The sequence below is a fragment of the Leptonychotes weddellii genome, chromosome 1, assembly GCF_054177405.1.
Source record: "Leptonychotes weddellii isolate Sample4059 chromosome 1, ASM5417740v2, whole genome shotgun sequence".
Classification (NCBI taxonomy): Eukaryota; Metazoa; Chordata; class Mammalia; order Carnivora; family Phocidae; genus Leptonychotes; species Leptonychotes weddellii.
Window position 1 is genome coordinate 183132345 of NC_138369.1, and position 13644 is coordinate 183145988.

At 43.4% G+C, this 13644-nt stretch overlaps 2 protein-coding genes across 6 annotated transcripts in view; one reads left to right on the plus strand and one right to left on the minus strand.

Annotated features, from left to right (window-relative positions):
- CRYZL1 (crystallin zeta like 1) overlaps positions 1-8658 on the minus strand; it is a 37806-nt gene extending 29148 nt beyond the window's left edge. For 2 of the 5 annotated variants that reach the window (XM_031031393.2, XM_031031392.2), the window contains exon 1: positions 8506-8658. In XM_031031393.2, the coding sequence (XP_030887253.2) occupies positions 8506-8604 (99 nt within the window). In that variant the 5' untranslated portion in view covers positions 8605-8658. Of the gene's footprint in view, positions 1-6882; positions 6969-8505 lie in introns of all 5 variants that reach the window. The other 3 variants (XM_031031397.2, XM_031031396.2, XM_081799670.1) reach the window with 2 other exon arrangements.
- Positions 8659-9256: 598 nt separating this feature from the next.
- ITSN1 (intersectin 1) overlaps positions 9257-13644 on the plus strand; it is a 203945-nt gene continuing 199557 nt past the window's right edge. Inside the window, exon 1 of the mRNA XM_081819518.1 lies at positions 9257-9542. The gene's annotated coding sequence lies outside the window, so the exon portion shown is untranslated. The remainder of the gene's footprint in view (positions 9543-13644) is intronic.

The window sequence follows — 13644 nt, forward strand, 5'->3', positions numbered from 1 at the left end:
TATTAAGAACATTTAAAAAAAAATTTTATTTTATTTAAATTCAATTAATTAACATATGGTATATTCTTTCCTTCAGAGGTAGAGGTAGGTCAGATGTTAAGTTAATTCTAACCGTTGGTTGCAGGTGTGTGTATGTCAGTGTGTTGGCTGTGGTGGCAGGGGAGAGGGGAAAGACTAAGCATAGACAGAGTAGCTATGTAGTCCCTATAATTTTTTAAAGATTTTATTTTATTTTTCTAAGTAATCTCCACACCCAGTGTGGGGCTTGAACTCACAACTCCGAGATCAAAAATCACACTCTACCAACTTGAGTGAGCCTGTCGCCCCCCCTACTTTATTTTTATTTTTTTCTAAAGATTTTCTTTATTTGAGAGAGAGCACAAGCAGGGTAAGGAGCAGAGGGAGAAGCAGACTCGAGCGGGGTGAGGGGCAGAGAGAGAGAGAGGGAGAGGCAGACTCCACTGAGCGGGGAGCCGATGTGGGGCTCAATCCCAGGATCATGACCTGAGCTGAAGGCAGACGCTTAACGACTGAGCCACCCAGGCGCCCCATCCCTACAACTTTAAATCCAGCCTCTTCTGCCTGTCTTTCAAGGCTGTCTAAAATGCATACTCACTGTCTCTAATCTACTTTACTCCCCTGTTTTCCTAACACACATTCTCTTTCTGAGCTAGTCAGTGTGACCTTACACCATCTGGTCATCCCTCTCTCAGGACTTCCAGGCATCGCTTGTTCTCTGAGACTGTGCCAAACTTACTCTACAGATTCTGTCAAGTGAATACAACTCAAGTCCTACTCCTTCTCTGAAATCACCCCCAGTGACACTCAATCTACCCTATCTGTTCCATACTTCCAGATTTCGTTACATACCAACAAACAAAACCGTGCTTTACTCACTTACTAACTAGCAGGTTTTCCCATGCTATTACTTGGACGAATCAATATCTATTATTATTAAATAAAGAAATCACTGCTCCTACTCAGTCTGGAGCTACTAGTAGTTCCTTTTTGAGAAATGAAACAATTGCATCAACACCTTGATTTCAAAGCAGCTCCTGTTGTAATTCCAGAAGCCACTGTCTTCTCTGCCCATTGCATTTTTTTTAAAAAGATTATTTACTTTTTTTAGTAATTTCTATACTGAACATGGGGCTCGAACTCACAACCTGGAGATCAAGAGTCGCATGCTCCTCTGACTGAGCCAGCCAGGCAACCCTGTGCAATGCTTCTTAAAACATATGGCCTGGGGGCACCTGGGTGGCTCAGTCATTAAGTGTCTGCCTTCAGCTCAGGTCATGATCCCAGGGTCCTGGGATCGAGCCCCGCGTCAGGCTCCCTGCTCCGAGGGAAGCCTGCTTCTCCCTCTCCCACTCCCCCTGCTTGTGTTCCCTCTCTCGCTGTCTCTCTCTCTGTGTCAAATAAATAAATAAAATCTTTAAAAAAAAAACAAAAAAACATATGGCCTGTTTCCCAGATCAGCAGTCAGATGGGCGTCATACTGCATGTACCCCAATTTCAAAGATTCTGGAGGATAAGTGCTTGTTTGTATCCCCAGTGTCCCCTAAAGCAAATATTATATACATAATAATGTCAACATTTTTAGTCAGATTGTCCTAAATGGTTCTTCCAAATGAAGTTAAAACTGGCCTGATTAGTAGAAAAAAAAGTAGTTTATTTTATTTATTTATTTTTTTCCCAAAGATTTTATTTATTTATTTGAGACAGAGAGAATGAGAGAGACAGAGACCACATGAGAGGGGGGAGGGTCAGAGGGAGGAGCAGACTCCCTGCAGAGCAGGGAGCCCGATGCGGGACTCGATCCAGGGACTCCAGGATCATGACCTGAGCCGAAGGCAGTCGCTTAACCAACTGAGCCACCCAGGCGCCCCGAAAAAAAAGTAGTTTAGTTGGTCCAAAAAAACCCCATGTGGGTGACTCAGTCATTAGGCGTCTGCCTTCGGGTCAGGTCATGATCCCAGGGTCCTGGAATCAAGCCCCACATTGGGCTCCTTGCTCAGCGGGAAGCCTGCTTCTCCCTCTCCCACTCCCCCTGCTTGTGTTCCCTCTCTCGCTCTCTCTCTCTGTCAAATAAATAAATAAAACCTTTAAAAAAACAAACAAAACAAAACAAAAAACCATGTGGGAACAAAAATATCCTCAAAGTTACAAAGTGAAGAAAGAAAAGTTTTTTCAGAAAAGTGGCCAGAAGAAAATTGAGGAAATGTTATTTACTTCTTTTGCAGACCACCAAAAGGAATACTGAGTTCTTAACACTAAGAAAATGGTAGAATGGATAGTACAGTTTCTTAGGCACTGGTCTAGATTAAATGAAACATTTAGTCCACTATTTAATAAAATTTTTATTGAATGTAAAGATATTTGCACACACAAAATAAAATAGCCGAGTATCTTTTTTTTTTTTTTAACAGAGGGAGAGAGACGGAGGGGGAGGGGCAGAGAGAGAGAGAGAGAGAGGGAGAATCTTTAGCAGAAACACCGGGCTCGATCCCACAACCCTGAGATCATGATCTGAGCTGAAATCAAGACGCTTAACTGTCTGAGTCATCCAGTGTCCCAAATAGCTTAATATTTAATATTTTATAAAATAAAAATATAAATTAAGATATATAATACTTACCATGACATTTCCAAGAATGAATGTCATGTAAAACTTCAAAATTATATGTTCACTGTAAACTTTGTGAAAAGTGCTACATAAAACTTTTAAATGAAAATAAACCTGTTTAGGGGTACCTGGGTGGCTCAGTTGGTTGAGCGTCTGCCTTTGGCCCAGGTCATGATCCCGGGGTCCTGGGATCGAGGCCTGCATCAAGCCCCGCATCCGGCTCCCTGCTCAGTGGGAAGCCTGCTTCTCCCTCTCCCACTCGCCCTGCTTATGTTCCCTCTCTCGCTGTCTCTCTGTCAAATAAATAAATTTTTTCAAAAAAGAAAATAAACCTGTTTAAAAACGAAGGCTAGGGGTGCCTGGGTGGCTCAGTCATTAAGCCTCTGCCTTCAGCTCAGGTCATGATTCCAGGGTCCTGGGATTGAGCCCCGCGTTGGGCTCCTTGCTCAGCGGGAAGCCTGCTTCTCCCTCTCCCACTCCCCCTGCTTGTATCCCCTCTCTTGCTGTGTCTCTCTCTGTCAAATAAATAAATAAAATCTTAAAAAAAAAAAAAAATGAAGGCTAATATGCCCTATAAAAAGAAGAGATTTTATATTTTTTTCAAGTACATCAGATTTTAAATATATTTGACAGAAGTCCACAACTTGAGAATTATGTCTTTAATACTTTAAATTTTTACAATGGTCACACATTAGACCTATTAAAAAATCTGGAGAAACAGTATCAAGACACCTAATTTAGGGGTGCCTGGCTGGCTAAGTCAGTGGAGCATGCGACTCCTGATCTCGGATTGTGAGTTCAAGCCCTATGCTGGGTGTAGAGATTACTTAAAAATAAAATCTTAAAAAAAAATATTAAAAGACACTTTTTTTTTTTTTTGAGATTTATTTATTTATTTGAGAAAGAGAGAGAGCGAGTGCATGAATGGTGGGGAGGGACAGAGGGTGAAGTGGACTCCCGGCTGAGCAGGGAGCCCCATGCAGGGCTCCATCCCAGGACCCTGGGATCATGACCTGAGCCAAAGGCAGAAGCTTAAGTGACTGAGCCACCTAGGCACCCAGACACCTGTTTTAAATAATTTTTGGTGCAAAGAAGAAACACTTGAGTATAACGCTTCAAGAAAGCAGTTAATAAAAATACTGATCTTTAAAGGGATTTCTAAAAAACCAATGCGAAGAAACTTTGAATGGTTTCATTTTCGTTATAACAGCAATGTAAATGCCATTTGCTCTTCTGCTACTTAATCTCTCATCTATTAATAATTGTAAATAAAACCTCTACAGATTATTCCTTATCTACACTTCCAGACCAAAAGTGTTCTGAGAGTATCAGATCTACCTCAAATTCAACAGACATAAAACTGGAGTCATCTTGGGGCACTTAGGTACTCAGGCAACCAACTCTTGGTTTCAGTTCAGGTCATTATCTGGGGTTGTGGGATAGAGCCCTGCATCCAGCTCTGCACTCTGCAGAGTCTGCTTGTCCCTCTCCCTCTGCTCCTCCCCCACTCTCTCTCTCCCTCTAAAAATAAATGAAATCTTTTTTTTTTTTTTCAAGATTTTTATTTATTTGAAAGGGAGAGAGAGCCTGAGCAGGGAGGAGGGGCAGAGGGAGAAGCAGGCTCCCCACTGAGCTGGGAACCTGACATGGGACTTGATCCCAGGACCCTAGGATCATGACCTGAACCAAAGGCAGATGCTTAACTGACTGAGCCCCCAGGTACACAATAAATAAAATCTTAACAAAACAAAACAAAACACAGAAAACAAAACTGGATTCACCTTTTCCCAAAACAAGATTTTGTGGTACTACTCTTCAGTCATCAAGGATATTTTAGAGCCTATCATCATTCCTTCCTCTGTATTAAGTTATTGACCCAAGTTTCCTTTTTCTTTATGATGTCCTGGCTCACCTGTTTACTTTTGGTTTTGAAGGGTGTTAGCACAAGCGATGTGCTAATATTGCCATGCCTCAGGCCTCAGCTATGGCCACACACTGCTGAGTGGCTTCATTTCCTCCCCTCACCCAATCCATCTATGGAAAACTTAATTCCTGAAAGTCCAAACTCTTATATGCTCACATTTCTATTAGTCCCCAATGCCAACTTTGCAATACTGTGGCCACATGGGGTCAGGATTCAGTTATAATAGTTCTAACCCACCCTCTTTTTAAGGAAATCAAGGATATATTGTCAAGCAGTAGGCTACAGAAAAAAACATGAAGTCAGCACTAAAATGTGGTCCCATATATTCATCATCATGCCAGGATTGGTGCACAACATTATTATACTAGCCAGCTGGACTGTGAGGGGTAACTCTTGTTATACTGAAGAAGTGACTTAATATATTAAGTTTTAGCAATGTTCTTAATCTGTGAGAATTTTCATACATATCCACATATCAGATAAAGAAATATGTCAAACCACATGCTCAATTATTTGGTTAAAAAATTTGGTTAGCATAATCAAAGTAACTAGCTGGAGGTTTGGTTCAAATGTCATTATGTTGCGGGTTGTGGAGAATGGTAGTCCTAACTAGATAAGCTTCCTCTGCTTCTTCTTCTTCTTCTTCTTTTTTTTTTTTTTAAAGATTTTATTTATTTATTTGAGAGAGAAAGACAGTGAAAGAAAGCATGATCAGGGGGAGGGAGAGGGAGAAACACTCGGTGAGCATGGAGCCTGATTTAAACAGAGGCTGGATACACATTTACAATGGCTTCATAAACGCAATTCAAGCATCAGTTTGAGAGGATGGGGGATATGATGACCATATTAAAGCTACAGCCTCTTCTGATTATGCAATGGTGTGATGTGATGAATGACCTTTTCCCCTTTATGCTAGCTTAACACTGGGACAATGCAGGTGGTGATGAGGGAAATAAGCAATTTGAGGAATCCTTTCTAAATCTCTACCACACTCTCCCTTCTCCAGCTGATTTAACAATCATTTTTTAACTAACATTATTGCAGTTTGTAAATGCTTATTTAATTTTCCAATCCACTATAGGATCTTAAGAAACCATTTCTTGCTCCAGAAGCAAAAAAGGATTTGTAATTTTGATTAAATATTTACTAGTCAATCCACAATGAAGAGAAAATAATTCACAAGATGTGTATTTCTTACAATGTAGAAATAGAAAATAGAAATGTATTTCTTACAATGTAAATATTTTGCAAAATATCATATTTTAGCATGTGTAGATATGTGTATTTTTGCTCTTCTAATCATAAAACTCATCTTAGCTCAGCATAGTACCATTCAGTGGGCCTAGAAACATCATAATGTTGTCTTTGAAATATTCAATGTAAAGTTCACAGGAGCAAGTATTATTTTTAAGAATAGTAGTAATAATAAAAAGATGTAACCACAAACAAAACCAAAAAAACACTGTAACTCCACAGTGAAATACTTTAAGAATTTCCAAGCTTTCCTATTCCTCTTTCTTCAGGGAGGTACACAAATGCATCAAGACACATTACTGCCCAGGATATAGTACTGGGGAATTAATATCTTTTATTATTTATAATACAGCACGTGGGTGGCTCAGTCGGTTAAGCCTCCAACTCTTGGTTTCAGCTCAGGTCATGATCTTGGGGTCGTGAGATGGAGCCCCAAGTTGGGCTCCGAGCTCAGTGCAGAGTCCGCTTGTCCCTCTTCTTCTGCTTCTACCTGTGTGCTTGCTCTCTCTCTCAAATAAATTAAAAAAAATTTTTTTTAAAAAGAAAGATTTATAATATAGCATAGAGATGGCTCAGTCAGTAGAGCATGCAATTTTTTTTTTTTTAAGACTTTATTTACTTATTTTAGATCTAGATAGAGAGCAGGAGCAGGGGGAGAGGGACAAGCTGACTCTGCTGAGCGCAGAGCCCAACGCGAGGCTCCATCCCACCCTTCTGAGACCACAACCCGAGCCAAAATCAAGAGCCAAAATCAAGAGTCGGACACTCAACCAGCTGAGCCCCCCAGGTGCCCCTAGAGCACGAGACTCTTGATCTTGGGGTCCTGAATTCACGCCCTATCTAGGGCTAGAGCTTATTTTAAAATATATATATATAGCATGGAATATTTATAATACTACCAAAATATGTCACTCCAACTGATAGGCAAATTGACCTTGAGGAAACCCTCTCTGTTTCAAGTCAGAACATTTCATCTGCCATAAACTGGAGCAGAGGCATCAATGAAGTGAAATTATTGATTAAAAAATAATAATCATACAACTGCAGTGGTTGACAGGATTTAGAAGTCAAAACTGACCTGAGTTTGAATCCTGGTTCTCTTACTTACCGGCTGTATGGCTTTAGGCTACTAAATTTTAACCTTCTAGACCTTAGATTCCATATCTACAAAATATAATAGTAGTTACCTCCAAGGGTTGTTGTAAAGATGAAGCAATACAAGCAAAGCACTCAGTACAAGTACCCAGCACAAAATAACCGTTCAGTAAGTGTTGGATATTTTTGCTATTATTTCCGCCAACTGGGCAGAGAACCTCTCTAAACTAATTCCCAGGCCCATCTCACAGAGCAGCAAAGGGTTTGATCACATGCAACTGTTCGAGCTTTAACACCTTTTAATTTCTGCAGGGGGCACCGAGATCATCTGGACCTGCACTGGCCAATAACAGCAGCGACTAGTCCACAGGTGGCTAAGGAACATTTGAACTGGGTCTAGATATAACTGAGACGTGTTGTCAAGGTAAAACACACACTCGATTTCAAAGACGCTATAAGAAAAAAAAAAAGAACTGGGGCGCCTAGCTGGCTCAGTCTGTAGAGCAGTTGATTCTTGATCTCGGGATTGTGAGTTCAAGCTCCATGTTGGGTGTAGAGCTTACTTTAAAAAAAAAAAAAAAAACTAATAAATACACGAATTTATAATATTTCAATTTTAAAGTATTTGATTATGGGTTGAAATGATAAATTTTGGATATATTGGGTTAAACGAAACATTGTGAAAATTTATTTCCCGTGTTTCTTTTCTTTTTTTTTTTTTTTTTTTAAGATTTTATTTATTTATTTGACAGTGAGAGACACAGCGAGAGAGGGAACACAAGCAGGGGGAGTGGGAGAGGGAGAAGCAGGCTTCCCGTGGAGCAGGGAGCCCGATGCGGGGCTCGATCCCAGGACCCTGGGATCATGACCTGAGCCGAAGGCAGACGCTTAACGACTGAGCCACCCAGGCGCGCCTCTTTTCATGTTTTTTAATGTGGCTACCAGAAAACTTAAAATTAAGTGCCCCGCATTGTATTTGTATTGAGCAGAGCTGATGTAGAACACCCTGCTACTCAGAACGTGGACTAGCAGTCACCGGGAGGTTGTGAGAAATGCAGAGTCTCGGGCTCCGCCCAGCCCTACAAATTCAGCATCTGCACTTCAACATGATTCTGAGGTGATTGTCACGCATAGCTCCAGAGTTTCTCGCTGTTTATCTTAAGAGGGCAAACCTGGCCGTATAATCATGTAAATGAGAATACCCTTGCTTTAGGTAATTGTTCACCGAAAAAGGAAAGTGAAGGGGGGGAAAAGCGGTGGCAGAGGAGTACGGAAGAAAAGAAACTCAGATTATAGGAACAACAACAAAAGCTGGGGACAAAAATCCAACCTGGGAGATTCAGTGGAGGGAACTTCGACTTTTGGTTCTATAAATGTAGAGGGAGATGCAAACTGAGCTAAAACCTACAATCAAAACCTGTAAGGACCAGGAAATCGTCAGTCAAGTCCTTGCCGCCCCTCAGCTAAGCTAGGCCCGGGCCTGAGGGGGTCTGGGGTTGGGGTGCAACACCAACCACCATTCACCCTAGGGTTGCACGGTTCCGCGAGGCGCCCAAAGCCCAAAGCCCCGCTTCCCAAGACAGAGAACCCGGGTCTGGGAGCTCACCTGCCTCCGAGCCGCCCCAACGGCCTGCGTCTTCCCCACCGCCACCTTGGAGTCCTTTTGCAGAGGGCCCGCCCCCGCTGGCCCAAGCGCTGCTCCCATTGGTCAGGCTGCTCGTCACTCCTGGACCGGAGGCTGTGGAGAACGCCATAGCAACCGAACTCGGAACTACATCTCCCGGAATGCACCGCCTGGAGGAGAAGCGTCGCGCCAGGGGCTACCAATAAATGGGCGAAATTGTAGTCTCCCGGATAGGTTCCGTTTTATGCAAATTTCCATTAAAGACCACACCCTTCCTCATTCCAACCGTTTGCCCTACCGCCGTCCCTAGACTGTAACCCGCGTCTTTTTCGCCTCTACGTTGTTCTCTCCTTTAAAACCTTTTGTAACTAATGTAGCTGAGTGCATCCTAATTAGTGCCTCGCACGACAACGGACAGATGCACCAAAACCATGGAACAAAATCTCCATAAGCCCTGTTAGGGAAATCTCAGACCAGAAGCTTTTGGTTACGCCTTCTGGGAAGGGGGTGGGGAGAAAAGTCCGTCCTAGTCCCACCCCCTTTGCGCTTGCTGATTGGTTAATTTGGCTGTCACTCCGTCCTTTTCCATTTTTTTAATTGCCCCCTCCCTCGTTCCTGCGGTGGGCGGGCGTAGCGGTAGGGGGCGGTGAGGGGGTGCGGGCCTCTTCTTCCGATTGGCCGACAGTTGGTTCCCACCCATCTGTGGGCGGAGATGGAGGGGGTGGATGAGGGCGGGAGAGGCAGAGGAGGGAGAAGAGGAGATAGGTGGGAGCGAGGGAGCGAGGGAGGGAGCGAAGGAGGTAGAGAAGAGCGGAGGAGAGGGGAGGGAGCGCAGCTTGGTTGCTCCGTAGTACGGCGGCTCGCGAGGGAGAATCCCGAGCGGGCTCCGGGACGCACGGGCAGGCGGGCAGGCGGGCGGGGATGGTGTGCGGGGCTGCGGCTCCTGCGTCCCTCCCCGCGGCGAGTGAGCTGCACTGATTTGTCCCTGGGGCGGCAGCGCGGACCCGCCTGGAGATGAGGTGAGGGGCGGGCTGGACGGCGGCGGCAAGGACGGGGAGGCGGCGGGGGGCGGGGGTCGGCGCGGGGGTCGGCGCGATGGCCGCCCGGGGCGCCCGTCCCCCGGGCCATCGCGCGTCCCTCGGGCCGCCCTTCAGCCTTTGCCGCGCGCCCGGGAGGCGCGGCACCGGCCACCCCTGCGCCTCGGCTTTCCCCATCCTCCCGGGGGTGGCAGCGGGGCGGCCGCTTGACCGACTGATCCGCGTCGGGAGGCCGGGACGCCGCGGCCGGCCCAGGGGGTGGCGGCCGCTGGACGGGCTTCGGGCTGAATGGGCGTCCGCAGCCCTGGCTGGCCGAGTGGGGTCCCTCCCTCCCCAGGGGGCGTAGGGGCGGTCGGCCCTTCCAGGGCTGACCTCGCTGCCCTCGGCCGCCTGAGCGTGGCGGGCTGGCCAAGCCTCGCCTCCCCGCCAGCCTCTCGGGGATCCGGAGCTCGCGGGGAGCGGTATCGCGCCGCCCGCCTCTCCCTCGGGCCTCGAGTCCCCGGCTCATCTCTTTTTCTCTGTCGTGTGCCTGCAAAATCCCTGTCAGTGAAGGGCAGTCAATGCCGTTTCGTCCCGCCGGGGCTGACTCTGATGGTATTTAACAGAAAGCGGCTTTCCTTTAGGTGGGAGCGCGTCCCCGGGGTCTGCCGCTTCTCCTTCCCTTTTTACGCACAGACGCGGTCTTATGGTGTGGACCCAGCGCACAATTGCGGTCTCTTCTTGCTTCAATGAGGAAATGTAATCAGAATCCCCAGGAAAGGGAAACTGACGAGGAATGGGTTGCACCTTCCTTTACTTCTGTTTTCCTTTGGATTAGAAAACAACTTCGCAGATAACACTTCCTATGGGCATCTTTTGTTGTGATTCAGACTAAAGAAGGCTTTGCTTTTGAAGAAATAAATTAGCGTCTTTTTCTGTTGAGTGGGCGGCTGTGGAGATTTTTGATAGCCTCTTAATACGAAAGTTTCCTTTAGAACTTTGTCATCATCAGTGCTATTCTGGAAGCAGCACCAGCCTGAAATTTTAAATATATGCGCACTCCGGACAGATGTGTTTCTTTGTGCTTATCTCCTGGATCCTACTCTTGCTATTTCCGTGGTCAAACGTACAAATAATATAAGCAAGTACAATAAGAAGAACAGATAATAAAAACATATCATACAGACAGATGCATCTGGAAAACCTCAATTCCGTTAACGGAGAGGCAATGTTACTAATCCCTTTGAACGCATGAAGAACAGGTTCAGAGATCTCATGGATTAGGTAGTGGACAGGATCTGAGGTTAGGAACTGGGGCCAGGACCAGCAGGCCAGCTGGTTTGTGAAGTGCTACTCTTAACCTCTAAAATGGGAGGGATGTGTTTGTTGGATACCTTAATTTTTAGATGATTTAAGGTGCAGAAACTTAAAACCCTCCCTTAAAGTTAGGATTTCTACCTATCTCTGAGAACAAAATGCTATGTTTTTCCTTAAAATTTTTTTTCTAGTTTACATGACACAGTTATATTGTACTGGTGGGTGTTTGCTTATTATAACTAAAAATGCACAGAATTATAATATGGAAGGGAATTTTTTCTGTAGGAGGTTGGTAAAGAACCTAGGAACTTTTAACTAATCTAAATTGGAAATGAGGGATACTAATTTAGTGGTGGCATTAAAACTATTTAAAACTAATTGAAGTAGCTCCACTAAGGAGCATTTCTGATAGATTTTTTTTTAAATGGTATTTCTTTATCTAAGAATGTATCTGTTGAAATTGCTGAGGCACATGGCACCTTCACAATACTCTATTATTATTATTCTGCCTGAGTAGGAGAGGAAATGAACAAATTTTTGATGTACTTTGGAACCCTGTGGATTGTTCAGATACTAAGCATTGTGAAATAGGGCATAAAATGAGTGGTAGCAAGTTAGTTCTGTGAACTGTTTGTCCCTCTTAGCATTTTTTTTTTTTTTTTGCAGTTGACTAGAAATTTCCTTTTTCTTAATGATTGTCTCTTCTGTTGGTAGAACTCAGGTTCATCTTTTCACCAAATGCCTAGATTGAGGCAAATTCAAATCTCCCATAAGACGTAAAGGAGGAGGTGCTGGTAAATTGCTCCATTCTTACTCATCTTTTTAAATTTGCTAGATTTGTGAATTATACAGAGCTAATTACAGGAGGGTTGGGTTTATGTTACTCAGTTCAAATTCCACTGCCACAGAGCTATTCTCTTCTGAATAATCATTTTATTCTGAATGGCTCCACTTACTGGTGGGTTTCTCAAAGTTTGGACCTCAGATCACTTAGATCAGCATTAAGTGAGGTTCATGTTAAAAATAGAGGGTTTTTGGGGCACCTGGGGGGCTCAATCGGTTAAGCGTCTGTCTTCAGCTCAGGTCATGATCCCAGGGTCCTGGGATCGAGCCCCGCATAGGGCTCCCTGCTCCGTGGGAAGCCTGCTTCTCCCTGTCTCACTCCCCCTGATTGTGTTCCCTCTCTCCTGTCTCTCTCTCTGTCAAATAAATAAATAAAATCTTTAAAATAAATAAATAAAAATAGAGGGTTTTTGTCACCTCACCTCAGAATCAGACTCCTGGAGGTGGGGCCCTGGAATCGGTTTTTTAAACAAGTTCCCTAGGAATTTCTCCTGGGATGGTCAAGTTAGAGGACCACGGGCGCTGTGCCTCCTTCTCGCGGAGCATCTCCTCAGACCATCTCCTGAAATGGACAGCAGATATTTTAAGTAACAGACCAAGTTTTATACCTTAGGCTGCTAATAAAAATCTGACTATAACCTTCAGATATATAATGCACCTATAATAAAGGTTTCAGAAGAGCAGAGATTTTGGCTCATCATTCTATCTCTAGTGCCTAGAATAGTGCCTGGAGGAACTCCATTAAATATTTCTAAGTGAGTAACATGGCAATGAGGCCACATTTTAAAACCTTTTCTTGTAAGATCAATCTTACTACTTAGTCACTGATTTTATAAATTAGGAGCCACATGCACTATGCCCGGTCATTTCTGTAAGTTTGGTTGGCTCTGAAAAAGAGAGAACCTTTCCCAAGCATAGCCTGCTCAAGGGGATTAAGCTGGAAAGAAGGCTCCTATCAAAATACTGCTTAGAAAAAAAAAATACTACTTAGAGACTCAAAATGTAAATTTAAGTCACAGTGTAGTGGTAAATTACTATGTTATCACGATCTCAAAATACCATTTTTTAAGCTCTGATAAGCCCAGATAATGCTGTAAAAATTGGTTTACAAAAAAATACAGAAAATTGGTATGTTTTCCAGTTTCATTTTTCATCCTAATAAAATATGACCTTCATTCCTTTCTGTCAGAATCCAATGTAGGGCCCCATAAATAACAGTAGTAACAGAGTAAAATTTCTAGAGGATATTGGGTTTGACCCCACAGTCTGTGACTTTGATCTAGTCCCTTAACATTTCAATGTCTCAGTTTTTCCAGCTGAATGGGAATAATAATAGTAGGTTAAGTTTAAATACTTCAAAGTGCTTACATAAGTTTTTGAGATATGTTCATTCAATAAATGGTAATTATGATGATAAGGAATTGGGGTATATAAAGATATATCAAACTCAAAAACTAACCCATTTAATTCTTGTACTGCTGCACTTGATGGTAGAAATCCATCACCCAAAGTCTCTATTTCTTGATACTAAATATGTTTAATTTTTTTTTAAAGATTTTTTTATTTATTTGACAGAGAGAGAGAGACAGCGAGAGAGGGAACACAATCAGGGGGAGTGGGAGAGGGAGAACCAGGCTTCCCACGGAGAAGGGAGCCTGATGCGGGACTTGATCATAGGACCCTGGGATCATGACCTGAGCCGAAGGCAGATGCTTAACGACTGAGCCACCCAGGCGCTCCTAAATATGTATAATTTTTAATTGGATAACTAACCATTAAACGTATCTAATAGACCATCAAGTATTATGTAAATAAAAGTTTTTTTCTAAATAAAGATAAATCTTGTCATCACTTTTAGTTTCATTGTATATTTCAAAACCAAACTGCTTATCAGTTCATATCCCTTGTATTTTATTTATTTTTTATTTTTTTATTTTTTTAAGAT